The 21,408-nt window shown below is 40.9% G+C and overlaps 1 protein-coding gene across 1 annotated transcript in view; it reads left to right on the forward strand.

Annotated features, from left to right (window-relative positions):
- The window catches only part of CAT (catalase), a 36,931-nt gene that overhangs the window by 7,379 nt on the left and 8,144 nt on the right, over positions 1 to 21,408 (forward strand). Inside the window, exons 2-10 of the mRNA XM_045557783.1 lie at positions 3,948 to 4,119; positions 6,122 to 6,232; positions 7,200 to 7,330; positions 7,903 to 8,007; positions 8,623 to 8,748; positions 11,749 to 11,940; positions 12,403 to 12,555; positions 16,827 to 16,965; positions 20,347 to 20,477. Coding sequence (XP_045413739.1) covers positions 3,948 to 4,119; positions 6,122 to 6,232; positions 7,200 to 7,330; positions 7,903 to 8,007; positions 8,623 to 8,748; positions 11,749 to 11,940; positions 12,403 to 12,555; positions 16,827 to 16,965; positions 20,347 to 20,477 — 1,260 coding nt within the window. The remainder of the gene's footprint in view (positions 1 to 3,947; positions 4,120 to 6,121; positions 6,233 to 7,199; positions 7,331 to 7,902; positions 8,008 to 8,622; positions 8,749 to 11,748; positions 11,941 to 12,402; positions 12,556 to 16,826; positions 16,966 to 20,346; positions 20,478 to 21,408) is intronic.

Consider the following 21,408-nt stretch of genomic DNA (forward strand, 5'->3'; position numbering starts at 1 on the left):
GCTTACATGAGATCACGTGTGTGGTCCTTTCCCCAGCCCCACCCTCTCTTTATTTAGCAAATCTTCATTGCATTAAGTATTTTTTTTTTTTTTTTTTTTTTGAGACAGAGTCTCGCTGTGTTGGCCTGGCTAGAGTGACTATCGTGGCGTCAGCCTAGCTCCCAGCAACCTCAGACTCCTCGGCTTAAGCGATACTACTGCCTCAGCCTCCCGGGTAGCTGGGACTACAGGCATGTGCCATCATGCCCGGCTAATTTTTTCTATATATATTTTAGTTGGCCAGAAAATTTCTTTCTATTTTTTTAGTAGAGACGGGGTCTTGCTCTTGCTCAGGCTGGTCTTGAACTCCTGACCTCGAGCGATCCACCCTCCTCGGCCTCCCAGAGTGCTAGGATTACAGGCGTGAGCCACCATGCCCGGCCTGCATTAAGTATTTTTATCTTAAATATGCAGCATCCACTCCACCTTCTGTTATCTTTCAGTTGAGGTCAGTTCCTCTTATGTAATGTTGCCCTAACACCCCCTGAAGTCAGCGACCTTTTCCTTTCTGGTTGTTCCCGCCACCTCCTGCCATGCTCATTTTGAAGGAAAATTGCACGTACCAGAGCTTGTGTGCGGAAAGCCGTTATAAATTAGGACAATCAATCTATCAGAGTGGGGAAATGGAACAGATTCTGAATGCTCCATTTGTAACTTCAAAACCCACGTTTCATTTCTTAACAGGATTGATGTGGAGGGGATGTAGGGAGAAATAACCTTGGCTTAATCTTTTCTGCCAAAGTGTCAGGATATAACACAGTTCCACATACCTTACTATGCCTGACTAGCCTGCCAGCTGTAAACATTTACTACACTAAGCCCCCTTACCTCCTCTTCCTTTGTGTTTTAACAACACACCTTAGCCAGCTGGGTAAGAACAAGATTGTGCAGTCAAAATCCCGGCCAATGGGATGAGACACAGCCATAGGTCTCCATTACAGATAAAAGGTGAAACCCCTGCCCTCCCCCCCATACCGTGTGCTGGCTGGCTGCTCTGACTGCCGCTGGGCACCCTTCTGATCAGAAGTAAAGATTTTGCCTTGCCGAGACAATTTACGATCTCTGACTACTTTCTTAACAACACCACGGGTCATTTCTAGCAGCAATTCCTGCACTGGGCGGGAGGGAGGGTTGATGGTGGCATAACTCCAGCGTTCCCACTCTAAGATTCCGTGATTGAGTGTCATCAGGCAAGACTATCTCATGCTTCAGTACTTTCTTCATTCATCCAACTTACTCTGTACCTGTCTCCTTTGGGCGTGGTTTTTGTTCTGGACCGTATTACCCTGACCTGGTGGTTGTCGGGAGGGAATGTGATGTGGTCTCATCTCTTTCTCAGTGGCAGTGTCCCAGCTGTGTCCCAGCCCACCAGCTGTGCCATCTCTGCCCCGAAGCCCCACACAGGAGCCCCCGTGCTGGTGGAGTTTCGGGGGCAGGGGACAAGTTGCCTTCTCTCTCTGCCCCGGTCCTCCCTGCTGTCTGGATGGTGCTGCCCTCCCCTGCTCCATGTCTTTGGGGTCTGTTTGTCTTTTTTATTGTGTTTTTTTTTTTTTTTTTTTTTTTTATTAAAGCGCCTGGCCCAGTCCCCACCTCCAATCCCCACACTGCGGTTAATTTATCTGTCGTTTAAAATGCGGCTGCTCTGCTTCTTGCCTCTGCTTCTGCCGTATCCCTAAGGGATGCAAGCATGTGACACTCTCACCTGTTTAGCTTTCCTTTTACTAAGCTTCTTGGTATCCTCTCTCTTACTCTTCTCCTTTATAGGATGTCCCTTTACTTTTCTTTCTCTCTCTTTTTTTTTTTAAGACTTCATGTAGTGCCTTGTTTATATGGTGAAAAGAGCCTTTAAAGAGTAGACAGAATTAGTTTGCTCTGACTCTTTTACTATTTTAATTTGGGATAATCCAAAAGCTCTAGGTCTAGTGGTTCTCAATCCTGGCTTCACTTTGGAATTACCTAGGGAGTTAAAAAATATCCCAGGCCTCACCCAGACTCCGTATGCCAGAAATTTCTAGGGGATGACCCAGGCACCAGCATGCTTTAGAAAGCTCTCCAGGTGATTCCAATGTACAGCCAATGTTGGAAACTAAGGTTTAGGCTTAAACTAAAGGGGAAGTTGTACAATTTTGTTCGTTCTTTTTCTGACTCATTTTCTACCTTAAAAAAAAACTGCAGAGGGTCACATGTATTAGCAACATGTGTATCTTCAAAACAGGGGTGTGACTGGTAACTATTGATTGGACCCTTAAAGTTTCTGATGGTTTGGAAGGGGCTCTGCTAGATGGGTTTGGGGATATAGGTGGGTAGAGCCAGGGAGTGTGGATGGAAGCGTGTGCATCTGTCATGATTACTAGAAAAATAAAAGCTAAAATGCTTTGCTGCTTCTGCTGTCAGGTCATGTTCTTGTAGCCAGTGAAGTGGCAGTGTACACGTGCCTAATGTGTGGCCTGCATTTTGCATACATTTAGCTCTTTTAATTCACATATTAACTCTAGGAGGTAGTTATTATTCTGTCCATTTTGCAGATGAAAAATTGAGACTCAAAAATAACTTTCCAGTAGCTACATAGCTGGTAATTGGCAGAGGTGGAAGTCAGACCCAGCCTCTGGTGCCGGCACTCATAGTTTCTGCCTGGTGCCATGTTGGCCTCTTCCCATTTTGATGAGAACATCATTCTAGTGGGCAAGGGGCATTTACAGTGTGTGTGAGAGTCTTGTTTATTAATTTTGCAAATTCCAAGCTCTCTTTTATTCAGTGTCTTTCCTCAAACAGCTCACAGGACTTTCAAAGTTTAAGTGCCCACTCCCCACCACATCGCCTTCTAGAGAAGAGGCAGGTGTTAACTTTATTTTAATATGCAGGACAGAAGTGCATGGGGAGTAAAAGTTACATACTGCACTCCAGGTTTGTGGAAATACATACTAAGCAGAGTGCTTTTCTTGGTGAGCGAAGTTGGTCTGTTGACTTTCATCAATAGACGCTATTGAGTTCTTCTCCTAGCGTGGAGGTGGCTTAGCTTTGCTTCACCCACACGTGCCTCCTGATTCCCCAGTGACCAGAGGAAGACACTGCAGAGGCAGTTGTCTGTGTTTAAAAATCCTGTATGACCGTGGAACTGGATGAAGCCAAGAGCTGCCCAAGATTATGTGGGGCTTAAAGAATGCGGCTCTCACCCTAGACGAAGGACAGCTAAGTGGCTTCTGATGCAATTGACGTTGGAGAACTGGGTGTATTAAAACTAGTTCTTTAATGTAGTAAAATAACCTATCCGATTTCAAAAACATTTGACATCTGTAGAACATTAATGCTATAATCCATCTTACCAATAACAGTTTATTTTCAGTGACAATAAAAGCCATTGACTTTTTGTTTTTTTATTGAAAAGAGGTGTTGTGAATAGCTGGCATATGCTGCTTGAGGGAAGTGAACGCACTATGCAGGGTGGCTCACTTGAACACCCTCAGCAGTAGCAGAGCTTTTGTAAGCTCTGGGTAAAGCATTAACCCGCATAGCTTCTCTGGAAACAGTCTTCTCTATATTGGTTTGGACATTCACTGTTAAGCATATATGGCCCTCTTGGGGGCCTTTCTGTCTGGGGGCTTCCTGTGTGGAGCTCAATGGCTCTCTCTAGAGCAGGTGCTGAGCAAACTGTCAGGCTACAACCTGTCTTTCTGTTCTTCAGAGCAGGTTTCTTAGCAGGTTGGTGTTGAGATTTGTCAAGGATTTCTGAGATCTGACTGTAAATTTTAGGTAATGGCACATATTGTAGTATTTCTTTGACACCGGAAATTTAGGAAGAGTTTGGGCAGATGGCATAAATATTGTAAAATAATGTACCCTGTGACTGTAAATTAAGGGTTTGATTGTACTGACTCTTCTGCGCTGTTTTTCCCTTTATCTTCACATAGAAACCTGATGTCCTGACCACTGGGGCTGGTAACCCAATAGGAGACAAACTGAACATTATCACAGCAGGGCCTCGTGGGCCCCTTCTCGTTCAGGATGTGGTTTTCACTGATGAAATGGCTCACTTTGACCGCGAGAGAATTCCCGAGAGAGTCGTGCATGCTAAAGGAGCAGGTGAGCAGGTGTTCATTTATTGCAAAAGGCTCGTTTCATAGCACCTGGGTCAAAAATCACTTCCCAAAGGGTTGGAGGACCTTTAATAGAAATGCCAAATCTCCATTCTGGGAGAAAGGAAAAATGTCCATCAGTGGGGGAATTGGTAATTAAATGATAGTTACTTCCTTGGATTGAACATTAAATGTAAAATAGTTTATTTTAAAAATGATAATCTTCCATTTCTTCTATCATGCAGTTGAGTGAAGGAATAAAAATACAGTAAGTTCACACCTAATGATGTCGATAGGTTCTTAGAAACTGTACCTTTAAGCAAAATGACATATAACAAAACCAGTTTTGTCATAGGTTAATTGAGATAAACGAGTTAAATTTCTAAACCATATTTTTGATCACAAAAACATCATCAAACTTCTAAATAAAGACCAAACTACTTCTTATATTAAACATTGAGGTAAATGTGAGCTTTACATACATTTAAGAAAGAGTAATAAAAACAAGTAAGGTAATTATTTACCCACTTATTCTAGTTCAGGGTCACGGGTGACCAGAGCCTATCCCAGCAGCTCAGGGTGCAAGGCAGGAACCAACCCTGGCCAGGACTCCTTTCCATCCAAGGGCGGACTCACACACACACTGTCCCTCACTGAGACTGGGACCATTTAGACATGCCAGTTAACCTAACGTACACATCTTTGGGTTGTGGGAGTACTGGGAGAAAAGCCCATGCAGACATGGAAAGAACATGCAAAATGCACACAGATTGGCTCCAGCCAGGAACCAATTTTTTGTTCTCATGAACGTTATAATGAAGTAACGTTGAACAAAACATTATTCAAGGACTTGCTGCTCTACAGAAATACAGACATAGACACGTGCACTGTAATTGCAACTAAGTTTAAATGGTGCACTGACAGGATAAATATTGGAATGAAGTGCAAAATTGAGGATAGTTGTATTAGAGTGGTGGGTTTGTGGGGATTTTTCCTTCCCTTTTGTCCAAAACTTCTGTGAAACTTTTATATTGTTTTTATAATGGACACAAAAGATGGGGGTGGTATTTAAAAGAAAGCTAAAAACTCAATTTTTTAGCTCCATAGGAAAGAAGAAAATGTTTCGCTTAGCTTGCTTACTTGGACTTCCAGTTAGGATATCCGAATTTCTTAATCTCCTTGGATAATATTTCTTTCCAGCTTCTCCAGTTTTTTTGCGTGTGTCTTTTTTTTGAGACAGAGTCTCGCCCTGTTGCCCAGCCTAGAGTGCCATAGCGTCGTCAGCCTAGCTCACAGCAACCTCAGACTCCTGGGCTCAAGCAATCCTACTGCCTCAGCCTCCCGAGTAGCTGGGACTACAGGCATGCGCCACCATGCCCAGCTAATTTTTTCTATATATATTTTTAGTTGTCCAGATAATTTCTTTCTATTTTTAGTAGAGGCGGGATCTCGCTCTTGGTCTTGCTCAGGCTGGTCTCGAACTCCTGACCTCGAGTGATCCTCCCACCTCGGCCTCCCAGAGTGCTAGGATTACAGGCGTGAACCACCACACCCGGCCTTGTGTGTGTCTTTTCCATCATGACTTGATGTGCTGTTCAGTTTGCTTGGCTCTGTGGCGTCCTTGTTTCCTTGTTAAGTGTTGGAACTATTCTTTCTTTCCCTGTATTTTCTTTTGTCCTTGTTCTCTTTCTCTCTAGGCTCTGCCTGACTGAGACCCCTCTGAGGCCCTGTGTCCTTGGGTCAACCTTAAGTACTTTCAGCCTCACTCATCTCTTCCTCTTGGCTTCAGCTGTGTGGTGCTTAGTTCAGCACTGACTGATATATAATAGGGTTTTGCATTTCACTCTTGTAATTTTGTGTTTGGGCATTTCCCCTTCCCCCATCATGTTGGAAGCTCCCAGAAGGCTGGTGCCAAACCATTGATTTCTCTTGTCCCCCAAATGCCTATTAAGGGCCTGATGGTCTGAGCAGTGGTCTCACGGTGAGGATTTCTGTGTCTTTCTCATTAGGAGCCTTTGGCTACTTTGAGGTCACGCATGACATTACCAAATATTCCAAGGCAAGTGTGTTTGAGCATATTGGAAAGAGAACTCCCATTGCAGTTCGATTCTCCACCGTTGGTAAGTCAGTCTGTTGGCGTGACTGGTAATGCTTAATTCAGCCTATACCTTATCTGGGACATTTATAACTTCATTTCAAGAAAAACTTATTAGAAAATAGGAAACAGGGACTTCTCCAAATGACAGCAAGGTTTTATAGTCGAAAAAATATTTGGAGACATATGGGAAGTTACTTACATTTCTGTTTGTTGAAGTCTTAGGAAATCATACTTATGCAGAGCTGCAATTCTGTGATATTTGGAAAGAAATTTCTTATAAGTGGTTGCCGCTAACGGAAGTATAGAATGGGGATCTTATTCAATAACCACGACAAGAGTTGCCCTTTACTGAGGGTTAACTCTATGCCAACCATGGTTTGGTGCTTTCTAGATATTATCTCTAATCTGTAGATCTCCTTTGCAGGGTGCAATTATTTCCATTTCAGAGACGTTAAGTGATTTTTCACATGTCACATAGCTAGTGTGAATTCTATCTTACTACATCTCAACACACCACAAGCCATGATTAATTTTGTTTCTGTGTCAGTCTCTGTTTACTTTTAAAATACTCTGAAATGCAAAAATAAATGAAGGATAAGAATGAACTCATTTTCTTAATATTAACCTCATCATTTTGACAACTCACATTCTTTTTGTTCACTACCTTAATCTTCAGAATTATTCTCTTCCTTATTTTAATTAAAATTTTAATTACCTGTTTGAACAAAGTTATCTTATTATGTTAAATAGATAATCTCTCAGCTGTTATTATATATACTCTCTTATTCCTCTCAATTAATTCTTTTGTTTGACTTATAGACCACATGAGCTGGTGGGTAGTAGAAGCATAATAACACAGGTACTTAAATACCATTTACTTCTAGGAAGTGGATTGGAAAGAGTAGATCCCGATGTGTCTTTATGAATTTAGGCTTATTGGTTGCAAAGTACTTTGGTTTACGCCTCATTTTTCCATTTGAATGTTATAGCTGGAGAATCGGGCTCAGCTGACACAGTTCGTGACCCTCGTGGGTTCGCAGTGAAATTTTACACAGAAGATGGTAACTGGGATCTGGTTGGAAATAATACCCCCATTTTCTTCATCAGGGATGCCATATTGGTAGGTGATAGAGTATTTTGCACTCTACAAATGGTTGTTGATTTAAATTGATTTCAGATAGATTGGCATTTGAGGAGAAGCCCTTAGAAAGGCAGAAAGAAGAGAATGTGGGTTGTCTGGATTGCCTTTTAAGGTCATTTTTCTGTATTTAATAAGATCAAATAACAACAGTTACCACTGGTCTTAGATTTCAAGATTCATTGACTTAATGGAAATTAAGTCCAGTTTAGCTTGCAGAGTGTTGAAGATTAGTAAAAAGAGGGACTTTGCCCTAAAACAAATAAAGGGTGTCTCTACATGCTCTGGGTCAGCAGGCGGTGTGTGTTTGTGGTACATTTTTGTCCTTAAAGAGATACTATAGCTTTGAGTATATTGGAAATACTTTAGAGTATCTTAGCTACTAATTATATATATGTCGAGTAAATTTTATTTTATGGTTTGGCAGTTTAAAATTCTAGGGTTGTGTTTAGAATTATAATGTACAAGCCTAGGAATAGGCCATGTATAATGTAAAACACTAAAATTCCTGTCAACTTAGTTTTTAGATGTTTTTTCTCTCTTTTTCCGTTTAGTTCCCGTCCTTTATCCACAGCCAAAAGAGAAATCCTCAGACGCACCTGAAGGATCCGGACATGGTCTGGGACTTCTGGAGCTTACGTCCGGAGTCTCTGCATCAGGTGGGAGCCCTTTTCTTCACTGTGTTATAATACATCACCTGGGGTGGAACTGTTAATTTTGCCTCTTGTTGTGTTTCTCCAGTTTGGGATATTTTACTGGAATTGGCTTCTGACTTTCATTTTTGGAGGCTTCCTCAGATTTCTTGATCATGAAGAGTTTTATAATGACTGATTTTGTTAATTGTCCCCCATTCATAGGCCTTAAGTGTTGACGATAGATAGCTAGAAGCGTTATCAGTTAATATTTAGCAATGTCAAGGATGAATTTCTCTAGTATGAAGTAAAGCTCTGTATTAGGGAAATGGGGGGACAGTAGTACCAAATTTGCTATTAAAATAAATTTTGAATCGCAAGTTAGGCTACTGTTCAGATTTTTTTTAGCTTTCCTTTGTAGAATTTTGAGTCATGCTGTTAATGATTTATATATTGTTATGCTTTAAAATTTTTCTGTTTATTATTATCTCTAAATGAAATAATGATAACCCTTCCCATGGGAAATTGGCCAGTATGTTTCATGTCATTAAGGGGTTTTCTGGAAACTTAAGAAAGTCCTAAAAATCTAGGATGTTTTGATTTAAACTGAAAAATTTTAGGCTTTATATTTCTATCCCTTAGGTTTCTTTCTTGTTCAGTGATCGAGGGATTCCAGATGGACATCGCCACATGAATGGATATGGGTCGCATACTTTCAAGCTGGTTAATGCAAAGAAAGAGGCAGTCTACTGCAAATTCCATTACAAGGTACGTGTTGCCTTTGGGACAGAGGGCATAAGGCCCCTACCACACACCTCTCCTTATTTCTCCTGAAGGATTGAGCAAAGATTAAGGCTTCTCCTACCTTTCCTTTACCTCCACCCCCAAGGATGGGAGGTGTTGATCTAGTTGATTGGCACCGTGAGTGTTTTTTTGGCTACCACCTGAGTGGATAAATTGATATTGCCTGATAAAAATAACTATGTCGGGAGGCTGAGGCAAGAGAATCACTTACCCAAGAGTTTGAGGTTGCAGTGAACTATGAACACGTTATTTCTCTCATGCCCGGGCAACAAAGCAAGACCCTGTCTCAAAAAAAAAAAAAACAACAAACTGTGTATAGTCTCTCTTTGGTCTCTTTACATGTTTACATGTGGCCAGAGGTAAGAGCACATGGTTGCTGTCAACAATTCAACAGTTTAAGCTTTCTTCTCTTTTTGGACCCTGTGGGCATCACCATAATATTTAGAAAAATATACTCCTTTTGTGCTGGCTCTCTGGTGTAATGTTTCTGATGCTGGCAGGTTCACACTGAGATTGCACCTTTCTCTCTGGAGAAAGGTTTTGGTTTGGGCTCAAAGGTAAAAAGATAATACAGCCTGAAGGCTACAGGAAATTTCCATCTGGTTTGGCCTGGTCTTTCTAGGGTTCTCTGCTGGAGTTTGGGGTCAGCCCTAGAAAACAGTCAAGTGTTATGATGCTTTGCCTTTCTTAGTCCTGAGTCATTGTCCTGAGCATAGATATCTTTTGGGGTCTGTAAGAGGACTAAGGCAGATTGGAGCGTATACCGATCTCACCATCACTTCCAAGATCTGCTGCTATTTTTCCAGAAACATCTCTCTTAACTTTTTAAGTCATCCATCCATTTACTTAGAATTTATTGAGGTTGAACAAGGCAAATAGGTAAAATTAATTATATATGTCAGAAAACATACTGTTTTTTTCATTACATTCATGTAGTTAGATCAAATCAGTTCCCTCTTGGGGAAGCTGATTTTTTTTTGAGACAGAGTCTCACTTTGTTGCCCGGGCTAGAGTGAGTGCCGTGGCATCAGCCTCGCTCACAGCAACCTCAAACTCCTGGGCTTCAGCGATCCTAGTGCCTCAGCCTCCTGAGTACCCGGGACTACAGGCATGCGCCACCATGCCCGGCTAATTTTTTCTATATCTATATTTTTAGTTGTCCAGATAATTTATTTGTATTTTTAGTAGAGACGAAGTCTTGCTCAGGCTGGTCTCGAACTCCTGACCTCGAGCGATCCACCCACCTTGGCCTCCCAGAGGGCTAGGATTACAGGCATGAGCCACCGCGCCCGGCCTTTAGAACCTTTTGATCAACTGAAATGTTTTAAAGGGCCCTCTTGGTATGATTTTGGCACATTTATTATAAGCAATATTACCAGTGATGGCCAGGGTGTTAGAGATATTCCCAGAGAACTCCAGAGGGTTTGTTAAAAATAGAAGCCTGAGAACTTCTGTTTCCAAGTAGCAGTGCTAAAATAAGCAGACAAAGGTGGGCTCATGGCAAACACAGTCTCCCTCTGAAGACACCCCAAATTCCTGCTTTCTTCAATCCTGTCTTAATCTTTATTTGAACAGCTAATGTGGACATGTCAAACAGGAAAACTGTCCCCTCTCTTTATATTTATGACTTGGATCTATAATCTTTGACAAGTAACAGTTTTAAGAAACAGTGACCCATTGGCTTGTAATTGGCAAAAGGAACAGTGTGTTGTCACTTAGAGCAAGACTAAATGATTGTATCTAGGGCAGCCAGCCTAGTCGGTAGCTTTGGAGTTAGGCCAGCCTGAACTTAAATCTTCACTCTCCTAGATAGCTGTGGCCTGGGGCATAGTATAAATGTTCTTTGTACTCCAGTTCTTTTCGCTGTAATGTTGGGATACTACTACAAGCTGTTCACAGTTCCAGAAAGATTGGATTGCTTATGGGTCTGTTCAGCAGAGGGCCCTAAAGTAGCCAGAGATCTACATGGAATCATCAATCTAGATTATTCTGACCTACAATTATTCTTTTCTAAACCCAAGTGGCTTCAGTTAAAATTAGAAAGATATTTCAGTATTATTGCACAGTTTAATGTAATATCTCTTTGGGTAATCCGCAGACAGTGACCTTCATTTTTTTATCCTGAAGGTGGCTTCACTTCTGGTCCAATGGTAAAAAGAGTTCAAACCTTGCCACTGACTAGAGAGAGTCGGGATTTCTGTGGTAGAAATAGACGGGCCTTCAAAGTTGATTTTTGCTAAGATCTTTCCATGGCACTTGGCTTGTTGGGTCTTTCAGAATAAGGTGGACATCCATTGAAGAGCAGTATGGCATGGCAGTAGGAGCACTTGTGAAAGTGACATAACTTCTTTGGATTTTAATGGCTTTTTCGGAAAGTTAGAATACTAATTTTACCCGCTTATTGTCAGAGAACTGGTTCAGAGTAGTTATACTAAAGTTCTTTAAACTCTATGAACTATGATTCTGTGGTTTCTTAAAAAAAAAGGAAGAGGTGATTGTAGAGGGATTCTAGCTGAGCACAATTTCAGTAACTGATTTGAGCTATTATAAAATGGGAATTAAAAATTACTTTATGAAAAAAGGGAAGTCCTTTAATTTTATTGATTTTTTTTTTGCTTATTTTTAAAATATATTTTTGTTTTTTTTCTGATTCCAAAAATAACATGAGTAAAAAGTTCAAATAATACAGAATATGTAAAGGGAAAGATAGGACTAATTTTAAATATGAAATGTGTAGGCAGAATTCTCTTGAAATTTAAAAAATCAAGACAATCAAGTAGAATTTCTTGTTGATAAGTTCATTAGTATCAGATTTAAACCACTGAAGTACTGTTGTAAAGAAATTTCAGTCTTTGGGTAACACTACCGAAAGACTGAAATCATAATCCTTCAATGAATTACTGATTAAATTTTGATAACTTTGCCAGTAAGTTGCAGTTTGAGCTTCTTTCCTTCATTTTGTAGACTGACCAGGGCATCAAAAACCTTTCTGTCGAAGATGCAGCCAGACTTTCCCAGGAAGATCCTGACTATGGCCTCCGGGATCTTTTTAATGCCATTGCCACAGGAAACTACCCCTCCTGGACTTTGTACATCCAGGTCATGACATTTAATCAGGCAGAAGCTTGTCCGTTTAATCCATTTGATGTCACCAAGGTGAGTCCGTAACAACTATATTGTTTTCTTTTTTAAGTTTCTTACCTAATTTAAAAAAATTTCCAGTCAAGCATTCACAATGGTGGGGAAGTCATAGACACAGTACAGTGGTACCACTGCAGAGCTTCCGGGCCTGTGAGTGAGCGCTCACCTGTATCTCACTTCCATGTTCCTATTTGGAAGTTCATTTAATGCATATAAGTGGCTTCATATGTTGCTATTGGCAGGGAACACATTTTGAAAAGCTGATGTACTTTTGCCTGGGGAAAGTGTCAATATTTACCATTAACTATTGTGAAAGATTTAACTAGTACACTCATCTGAAGTTCTTACCATGTTTTATTAGATTAAAAAATATTATTTTCACTGACTTGATTATATTTGAAAGCTCATATTTTTATGGGTAGCTTTAATTTCCTTCAGTTGGCTGTCTGGTCATTGTGAATATGACTTTATTTTCAGGTTTGGCCTCACCGGGACTACCCTCTTATTCCAGTTGGTAAACTGGTCTTAAACCGGAATCCAGTTAATTATTTTGCTGAGGTTGAACAGATAGCTTTTGATCCAAGCAACATGCCACCTGGCATTGAGCCCAGCCCTGACAAAATGCTTCAGGTAAGCCTGGTGGATTGAGATATTCCAAAGCAAGCAGGTGTCCATGTGCACACACACACACAGTGTGCAGTTTGGCATGATCTTTATGTGAGGAATTAACTAGAACATTACTTAAACTTTAATCTGGGTGCTTAGTTCCTCATGGGAATCACTGAGGTGAAGCACCCTTAGATAGGCATTCCTTGAATAAACCAAGTAGAAGCTAAATTCCATGGTAAAGTGTCTGCATATGTGAAGACATGAATAGTCGCTTAATTTTTAAAAAAAGATGTAATAGAAATGCTTTAGGTATTTGTAGAGCAAAGCATGGTCCATTCAGTCTGTAACTGTAATGGGAGGGAATGTAGTTGATTGATTATAATACCTTGATCAGCATAACTTTATTCATTTATTATTTCATAGTGATGCTTGAGTTTTTCAATCTGTAAGGAGATCTGAGGATGGTCTTTGTGAACTAAATTTATGTTGCCAGGGCTAAAGGCAGCGGGTTAATTCAACAATTTGTCTTGGTAGTGTTGCTAGGCAGTCAGTATGTTTTACATCACCTTCCAACATGTCCTTCCAAGAGGGCAAAGAATAAAAAATTCTATCTTGGACCAGAATCAATAGGAAAATAATTGGCTTAATAATTATCGTGTAAGTCAATCTTTTGTGTTTTTGGACTGGGACCATGAAACAAAGGTTAAAGATTATACCCTCGATGAGACCACAATGACTGAGGGTGCTTCTTATGTAAGTATCTGATTCCAGTTCAGGTTTCAGTCTCCTTGGAGGACAAGTAAAGACTCCCATGGTTTTTTGTTTTTTTTCTTTTTTAGTAACAGTTTTGCTATGACATTAGGAACATCTGAAGCCTGTATAGGAAGTAAGTTTTTCATTAGTTTGTAGTTCAATTTAACCAGTATACATTGAGTACCTGTCTATTATGTGTGATAGACTGTGCCAGGTTCTGTAACAGTAACGTAGGGCAGAGTACCATGGTGAAGCAGAAGGTGAAATTTTGTCTGATAGGAGGTTGACCACAAAGTTTCATGAACAGGTAGCATTTGAGATGGGTTTTGAAGAATGGATAGGATTTTGATTTTCAACAGGTAAAACGGGGCAGGAGAGGGACATGAGTAAAAAAGGCCAAACTGTAAATAGTCACTCTCTCCTCAACGAGAAGAGTTGAGTTTGAACAGGTTCATTGGGTATGTGGCAGAGGGGACCTTAAATGCTTGAGTAGAAGCGTTTCTTTTTTTTTGAGACAGAGTCTCCCTCTTTTGTCATGGCTAGAGTGCTGTGGCTCACAGCAACCTCAAACTCCTGGGCTCAAGCAATCCTTCTGCCTCAGCCTCCCAAGTAGCTGGGACTACAGGCATGCACCACCATGCCCAGCTAATTTTTCCTATATATTTTTAGTTGTCCAGCTAATTTCTTTCTATTTTTTAGTAGAGATTGGGTCTTGCTCTTGCTCAGACTGGTCTCGAGCTCCTGACCTCGAGCGATCCTCCCACCTTGGCCTCCCAGAGTGCTAGGATTACAGGCTTGAGCTACTGCGCCCGGCCTAGAAGCATTTCTTTTCTAGGAAAAGAAAAATTTTCTTCAGTTTTGAGAAATGTGGTTTGATATATATATATATGTCTCAAGTAGAATCACTCCTTTTGGTGGTAAATAGAAAAAATAGGCACCTGGGGATTGGGAATAGAAAAAGAAAGTCAAGCTGATTTAGAGGCTAAGCAGAAGTTGCATGGAAACTGGGGAGCAGAAGAAGCCAAGACAGTGACCCTAGGCTGGGGGTGGGGAACTTGCAGCCTCAAGGACACATGTGGCCCTCCAGATCCTCAAGTGAAGACCCTTGACAGAATCCAAACTTCACAGAACAAATCCCTTTAAAAGGATATGTCCTGGCCGGGCGCAGTGGCTCACGCCTGTAATCCTAGTGCTCTGGGAGGCCGAGGTGGGCAGATTGTTCGAGCTTAGGAGTTCAAGACCAGACTGAGCAAGAGTGAGACCCCATCTCTACTAAAAACAGAAAGAAATTATATGGACAGCTATAAAAATATATATAGAAAAAATTAGCCAGGCATGGTGGCACATGCCTGTAGTCCTAGCTACTTGGGAGGCTGAGGCAGTAGGATTGCTTGAGCCCAGGAGTTTGAGGTTGCTGTGAGCTATGATGACATGACTATACTCTAACCCAGGCAACAGAGTGAGATCCTGTCTGGAAAAAAAAGAAAAAAATGTGTGTGTGTGTGTGTGTGTGTGTGTGTGTGTGTGTGTGTGTGTGTGCGCGCTATTTCTATTAGCATTAATTTCAGTTTGGCAAATACATCTATTTTAAATTCAGTGTGTTTATAATTTTTTTTAAAAGAATTTTTAAAAAGTATTTGAAGGAGCTTTTGTAAGTTTTGCTAAGTTATTTTTTCTAGCCTAGCTTTTCCTATAACTTTTTAGGTCATTTAGGTATGAATTGTAATACCGTGGAGCATTTTAGGAGCCATACAACTGGGAAGGCCTGTTGTATTCATTTAGCCATTTGGTGACCCAGTGAGGAATGATTTAAGGTTTTTTGAGCAGGAAAATAATACAATCTGAGTGGGGCCTAAGGAAGATTCTTTTGGCAGGAACATGTAGGTTGCATTATTAGAGTAGGGAGTGGATGAGGAGAGCCAGGTTAGGAAGGCTTTGAAATTATTCCTGATGAGAGCTAATGAGCATGGTAGCTTGGATGGTGGCAGTCAGTATCTTAATGGACAATGTTCTCAGTTACCTTTTACCAAGGTCATGTTAATAAATTTTATGAGTTTATCCAAAGTGGTGAGCCAGACATGATGAAATGGACAAAGTACAATACAAGTCCCAGACTTTCCCCCGAGTGTCTGATGATGCAGATGCCCCTTTGTTTACTCTCATACTCTGCACTTTGCCAGGAGTTGCAGAAGTTGGGCTGACGGCTAGAGTAGGAAAAGATTGTTTTGCTTTCTCACCTGGGTCCAGCAAGGGATTTCAGGCTCAGGGTTTTGGGTAAGCCCTAGATTCAACTTGGTGTCAGGCTATGGCCTCGCTGTGCCCATTTCCCAACCTTTGTTGGTCTCCACCCCTAGGTGGGGTAGGGTTGCCTAATAAACATAAGGTGGTACAGAATCAGAATTACCAAGGCTACATCCAGGCTCATGGTGCGATTGTATCTTCTATCCTGTTGATAGAGTTAAGAGCACAACTTTTTGAGCCAAAGGAGGCAACCAGCTTCCAAACTGTGGGTGAGTGTTAGTCATGGTTGCATGGCCAGTCATCTCAACATGGCCTCAAACTACTTTAAATGGTTATGGGAGGTGGAGTCCTACAGCCAAGAGCAAATTACTGACAGAACAGTGGAACTGGAGTAAGCATATTGGTATGAGTGAATGGGTACAAAATAATTGCTTAAGCTGCCATATTCAATTTGGTTTTTATTTTGCCTCATAGAATTAGGGATATAAGAATACAGTTTAAGGTTCAAGGCCAGCGATAAAATCAGTGAAAGAAAAATTCCTCATAGAATTTTGAATAATGAGAATACTTAAGTAATTGGATATTAAAATTAACATAGAGTTCATCATAAAGTTTTTTTGTTTCAGCATTTCCTGAAAGAAATTTCAAAGTGGGTACCATCCTGCCTTGGTTAATATGTAACATCATTTAATCTTGGATTCACTACCTTTGGCATTTGGCATTGTAGGACCATCATTTTGAACCATAGCTTTCTTTTTGTGGTACTCTGTTTATATCTATAAAGTCTCAGAGCTCAGAGTATATCTGAGATAACTCAGAAGGCAACATGCGAGGCGTTTCCTTGAAGAATTTCCTATACAGTTGGTTTTGTAGCCATTTGTTGCTTTCTGTTAAGACCAAATGATTGATTTCTTTCCCTAGAGCGGAGGAATGGGGAGGAGTGGAATTAATTCAGGATTCCACATTCTAGGAAATTTATTTTACAATATAATACTTCCTTGGGAATGGAAAGTAATACAGTATAAGGCGGGACACTAACTTGTTATTTGGGGTAAAAAAAGAGGTGTTATTATCTAAAACAGATGTGAACATTTGTGGTTGGCCATGTGGTGTGGGAAATGAAGGACTGTCCGGTTAGGGAGAGCCCATTTCATAAGAAGAGACTTGGCCCAGGCAGGGTTTTGTGGTAACCAATGTGCAGAGTCTTTGTGCTTCAAGTTCTAGAATGGAGTTTATAGCCCATTCTTATTTTATATCTTACTGCCCCTACTCAATATCTGTTGCATTTATTGCTACAGGGCCGCCTTTTTGCCTATCCTGACACTCACCGCCACCGCCTGGGACCCAATTATCTTCAGTTACCCGTGAACTGTCCCTTCCGTGCTCGAGTGGCCAACTACCAGCGTGACGGCCCCATGTGCTTTCAGGACAATCAGGGTAGGCCTCAAGACATTTGGCTCCCCCTGTGAGGGTCGAGGGTGTGTGAAGCAGATGGGGCAGGACACCAGGCCAGTGGCTTTCAGACTGGCCCCACAGACCGTCCTGTTCCGTGTGGGTGCTCTCCACAACCCGGAGTTTCTGCCCAGCAGTGAAGGTTTAAACTGCCTGGCGACTCTCCATGTTTTAATCTATTTTACATATTTTACTGAGAGTTCCCCGCTCAGATGGTACTTGCTTTCCTCTGACAGTTAAAGGCAGGGAGAAAGATCTTTCATGCTGGCTATAGTAGAGTAACGTCCAACTTAGGAGTTAGGTTTTAAAGATACTTTAAAAAATGGACAATTCCATAACTCAAAAGCACCAAGACTTAGATCCTTGGACATGCAGAACCTGAGTTCATGTCTTTTGTTTTTCTTTGCGGTTCTGTTGAAGCCCTGGGGGAGCAAGTCTAGCTGGCATTTGGAGGGGATAGAGCAGGCTGGGGAGAGGGAGGGAGGGGAGATTGAGCGAATCAAGGGGTTCTCCCCCTCATGTTTTTTTCCTAAGTGAATGTGGCTGAAGTCACGTAAACCAACTGGTAAGATGAGACTCCACTGCAGTTTGGTTTTTTGGAGCTCATTTATCAAATTTATGATTTTTTTCTTTTAACTGCTTTTTTTGGTGCCATGTACAAACCAGCCTCTAGTTCTAATTACGTATTCTAATTAGTCAAACAGAATGCTTGATTAATGTTTTTTCCTTTTAGTATTCCACAGTTTATATTAATATAGATCTTAGTTATTTTATTTTCCTATTTAGGACACATGTGTTTTGGAAATAGTCTGCTTACATCAATCCCTTCAGAAATTTTACTGATGATGCATATTTATAGCCATACATGGCTCCATTCAAAGTTTATTTTTCTATAATAAAAATAATATTAATAACATGTGCCCTAAAGGAAATTTGGAAAATATATGGGAAGGAAGAGAAGAAAGAAGAAAAACTCACTTATCTTTCCAACTTCCAAAGGTCACAACTATTACATTTTGCTATATTTCTTGCTATTCTTTTCTGTGAATATTTTTCATACGCTTAAGATTATTTTGCATATGTAAATTTGTGCCTTGATCTTGTTACCATTATCACTAAGCCTTTTCCATATATTTAACAAGTTTACATGTTTATTATTATTATTTATTTTTTTTTTTTGAGACAGAGTCTCACTCTGTTGCCCGGGCTAGAGTGCTGTGGCGTCAGCCCAGCTCACAGCAACCTCAAACTCCTGGGCTCAAGGAATCCTTCTGCCTCAGCCTCCCAAGTAGCTGGGACTACAGGCATGCGCCACCATGCCTGGCTAATTTTTCTTTTTCTATATATTTTTAGTTGTCCAGCTAATTTCTTTCTATTTTTAGTAGAGACAGGGTCTCGCTCTTGCTCAGGCTGGTCTCGAACCCCTGAGCTCAAACAATCCTCCCGCCTCAGCCTCCCAGAGTGCTAGGATTAAAGGCATGAGGCACCGTGCCTGGCCTACATGTTTATTATTAATAATTATATTAGTTGGTTGCAATATTTCTGATCTCTGAGGTTTATAGAGGCATGAGGTGTGTTATTGCACAAAGTAATTGATACTTCCAGTGTCTTCTGCATTTTTATTCTTCTCCCTTTTTTTTTTCAATTCATATTCCTTGGTTGTCCTTTCTTTACTGAAACGGTCTAAAGCAGAGAGGTTTAAGTATATTTTGAACTTTGCTAATGAGTAATTGCTTCTTGTTTACGATTATAGTGACATACTTATGAAAAAAATATTTAAGGATCTATTTTTACTTACCCTTTGCCTAATTTTAAAAGTAGGGCATTTGGGCTGTGGTCTTTTAAGTTACCGAAATAGGCATATTTCACAGTTAATTCTTAATACAGAAAGCACTGTGATGGCTGGTTGTTGGAGCATTTTAGTCTTCATATCGATGTGGCTGAACTAGGACGAATTTCTTGAGCTAATAGTTGAGCTCCATAAGTGTATAGTGTCCTCCCTTCCCCGCCCCACCCCACACACTGGTGGCTTGACCAATGTGATGGACAGGCATCTCTTGATTATCCACTGTAGATAATCTGTTCTGGCAGGGAGTCGGGTAAAATTCCAATCCCAGACGGGTTTGCTCAGACCATTTAATGTGTTTCTGGGCTGCTCCTGTTTAGGCAGTGTGTGCTCAGACGATCCAAACTTCTGCTAATGTTGGCAAAAGCAGAATATAGTTAGGAAAATAAAATGAAAAAAGAAAAACCTCGTAATTTATTTTGAAAGTCATATAAAATGTTTTGATTGTATTTTTTACTATTTCTTTCTATAAGTCCAAATAAGTGAGTGCTGCAAACTTACAAAACGAGTTTTTTAAAAATCCATTTTTTATTTATCTGTGGAGTGACATGACAGTGAAGCTAGAATTGAGTAAAGTCATCATCGTCAGTAAAGGAGAGATACCCTGGGAATCTTAAAAACATTTAAGGAATAGTGAAGTAGAGGTCTGTAATGGAAATACAGTGTATGCTGGGCTGCAAGAGGCAGAAAACCCAGAGTTCTAATCCCACATCTACCACTAACTAGTGTGTGACCTTGCAGCTGTCAGGTAACAACGCAGAGCTCCACATTTGTGTCTGTAAATCCAAGGAGCAGAGCCAGAACTTTCAGGTCGCTTCCAAGGATTCTGGGATTCAGTGTTTGAACTGAGCCCAAGTCCAAATGAAACCCTCAAATTGAAAGGTGTCTTTGGGTCTCATCTCTGTATAGGCTGACCAATGGCCAATGGTGCATCCTGGGGTGAAAAGATTAGCCAAGTCAATCTGGCTGTGTAACTCTAGAATCTGATACAGAAGTACTGAGAGAAGAAGTAAAAGGTGGCCCCAACAAAAGGAATACTTGAAGAAAGAAGCCATAAAGGAGAGTTAGGTCATGGTCATGGCAAAGCCCCAACAATGGTAAAACAGAAGCTATGATGCAGAAGTTCTGGTTCTGCTCCAAATCAAACCTACATAAATTTATGCTTCTGCTGGTAAGCATCAGATGACATGATAGATTAGATCATTTGAAGAATTGAAATGGACTTGAGATCTCTTCATTAAGACTCTGAGTGAGCTTTGGGGGTGGGGTGGGGGGTGAAAAAAAAAAAAAAAGACTGAGTGAGACAGCCCCTGAGAGCACGTAGAAGATGGCAGTTTTCACTAAGAATCTTAGTACTACCTGTAGTTAAATACTGGAAGTTAAAGATAACGTGTGTGTTGTGTTTATGTCTGTGTATGCGTATTCGATTACCACTTGTTTATTTCTTATGACATTGACTATTTGCAGACTTGCTTCATTATCCATATTCCTGAGTGAATCTGTGTGGTTTTCCCTTAAAGGTGGTGCTCCGAATTACTACCCCAACAGCTTCGAGGCTCCAGAGCATCAGCCGTCTGCCCTGGAGCACAGCACCCAATGTTCTGCAGACGTGCGGCGCTTCAACAGTGCCAACGATGACAATGTCTCTCAGGTAATGGCTTCTTTGCTGTGGGAGTCACTTGCTAATTGTCTTTGTCAATGTCTGCATATTCTATCACTCTCCAAGTGTCTAATTTGTCTTAAATTGAATTCAGGAAAGACTCATGTCTAATTGTAAATTGGGTCCCTTATTGGGTACAGTTGAAGAGTTGGGTTACTATGCTCTTTTGGTTCAAGGTGTGGAACTCGACTTTTTCCCCCAAAGTTTATGGACAGGGTACAAGGGGTGGGGGCAAGGATTGGGGAAACAGTGATCTCATGGCAGTCTAAGAAATGAGCAAGTACAGCTTAAGTACAGCCAAATCTAAGGATCTGGGTGGGAGAGCCCAGTTCAGTCAGTGGACCAGAACTGGAGATCCAAAATGGCTCTAGGAGACTTGGTGGCAAGAGTGTGGGCATTTCCATCATAATCTGCACCATTCACATGACTTAGCTACTGTCTGTCTGCCTCGGCTTTCCACCACTAATTATTTTTACCGTTATCTTCCTATTTTTCTCCCCTCTGCCTCATAGCTTCTGTTTTATCATTGTTGGGGCTTTGCCATGACCATGACCTAACTCCCCTTCATGGCTTCTTTCTTCATGTATTCCTTTTTTGGGGGACCACCTTTTACTTCTTCTCTCAATACTTCTGTATCGGATTCTAGAGGTATAGAGTCAGATTGACTTGGCTAATCTTTTCACCCCAGGTTGCACCATTGGCCATTGGTCAGCCTATATAGTTAACTGCCCTGGTCAAGTTCTTGTCCTCTTTCTAGTCAACTGTGGCTCCTCTAAAGGCTCTTTCAGGGGCTATAGGTGGTGGACAGCCACCTCATTAATGTGTCTACTGCAACTTATGCCACACACAATAACGGAATAAAGTTAAAAGTATAATTGTTCTAGAGCTCTGTTTGGGCAGTTGGTTTTAAACTTGGTATTGA

Source organism: Lemur catta, chromosome 7, assembly GCF_020740605.2.
Source record: "Lemur catta isolate mLemCat1 chromosome 7, mLemCat1.pri, whole genome shotgun sequence".
Lineage (NCBI taxonomy): Eukaryota > Metazoa > Chordata > Mammalia > Primates > Lemuridae > Lemur > Lemur catta.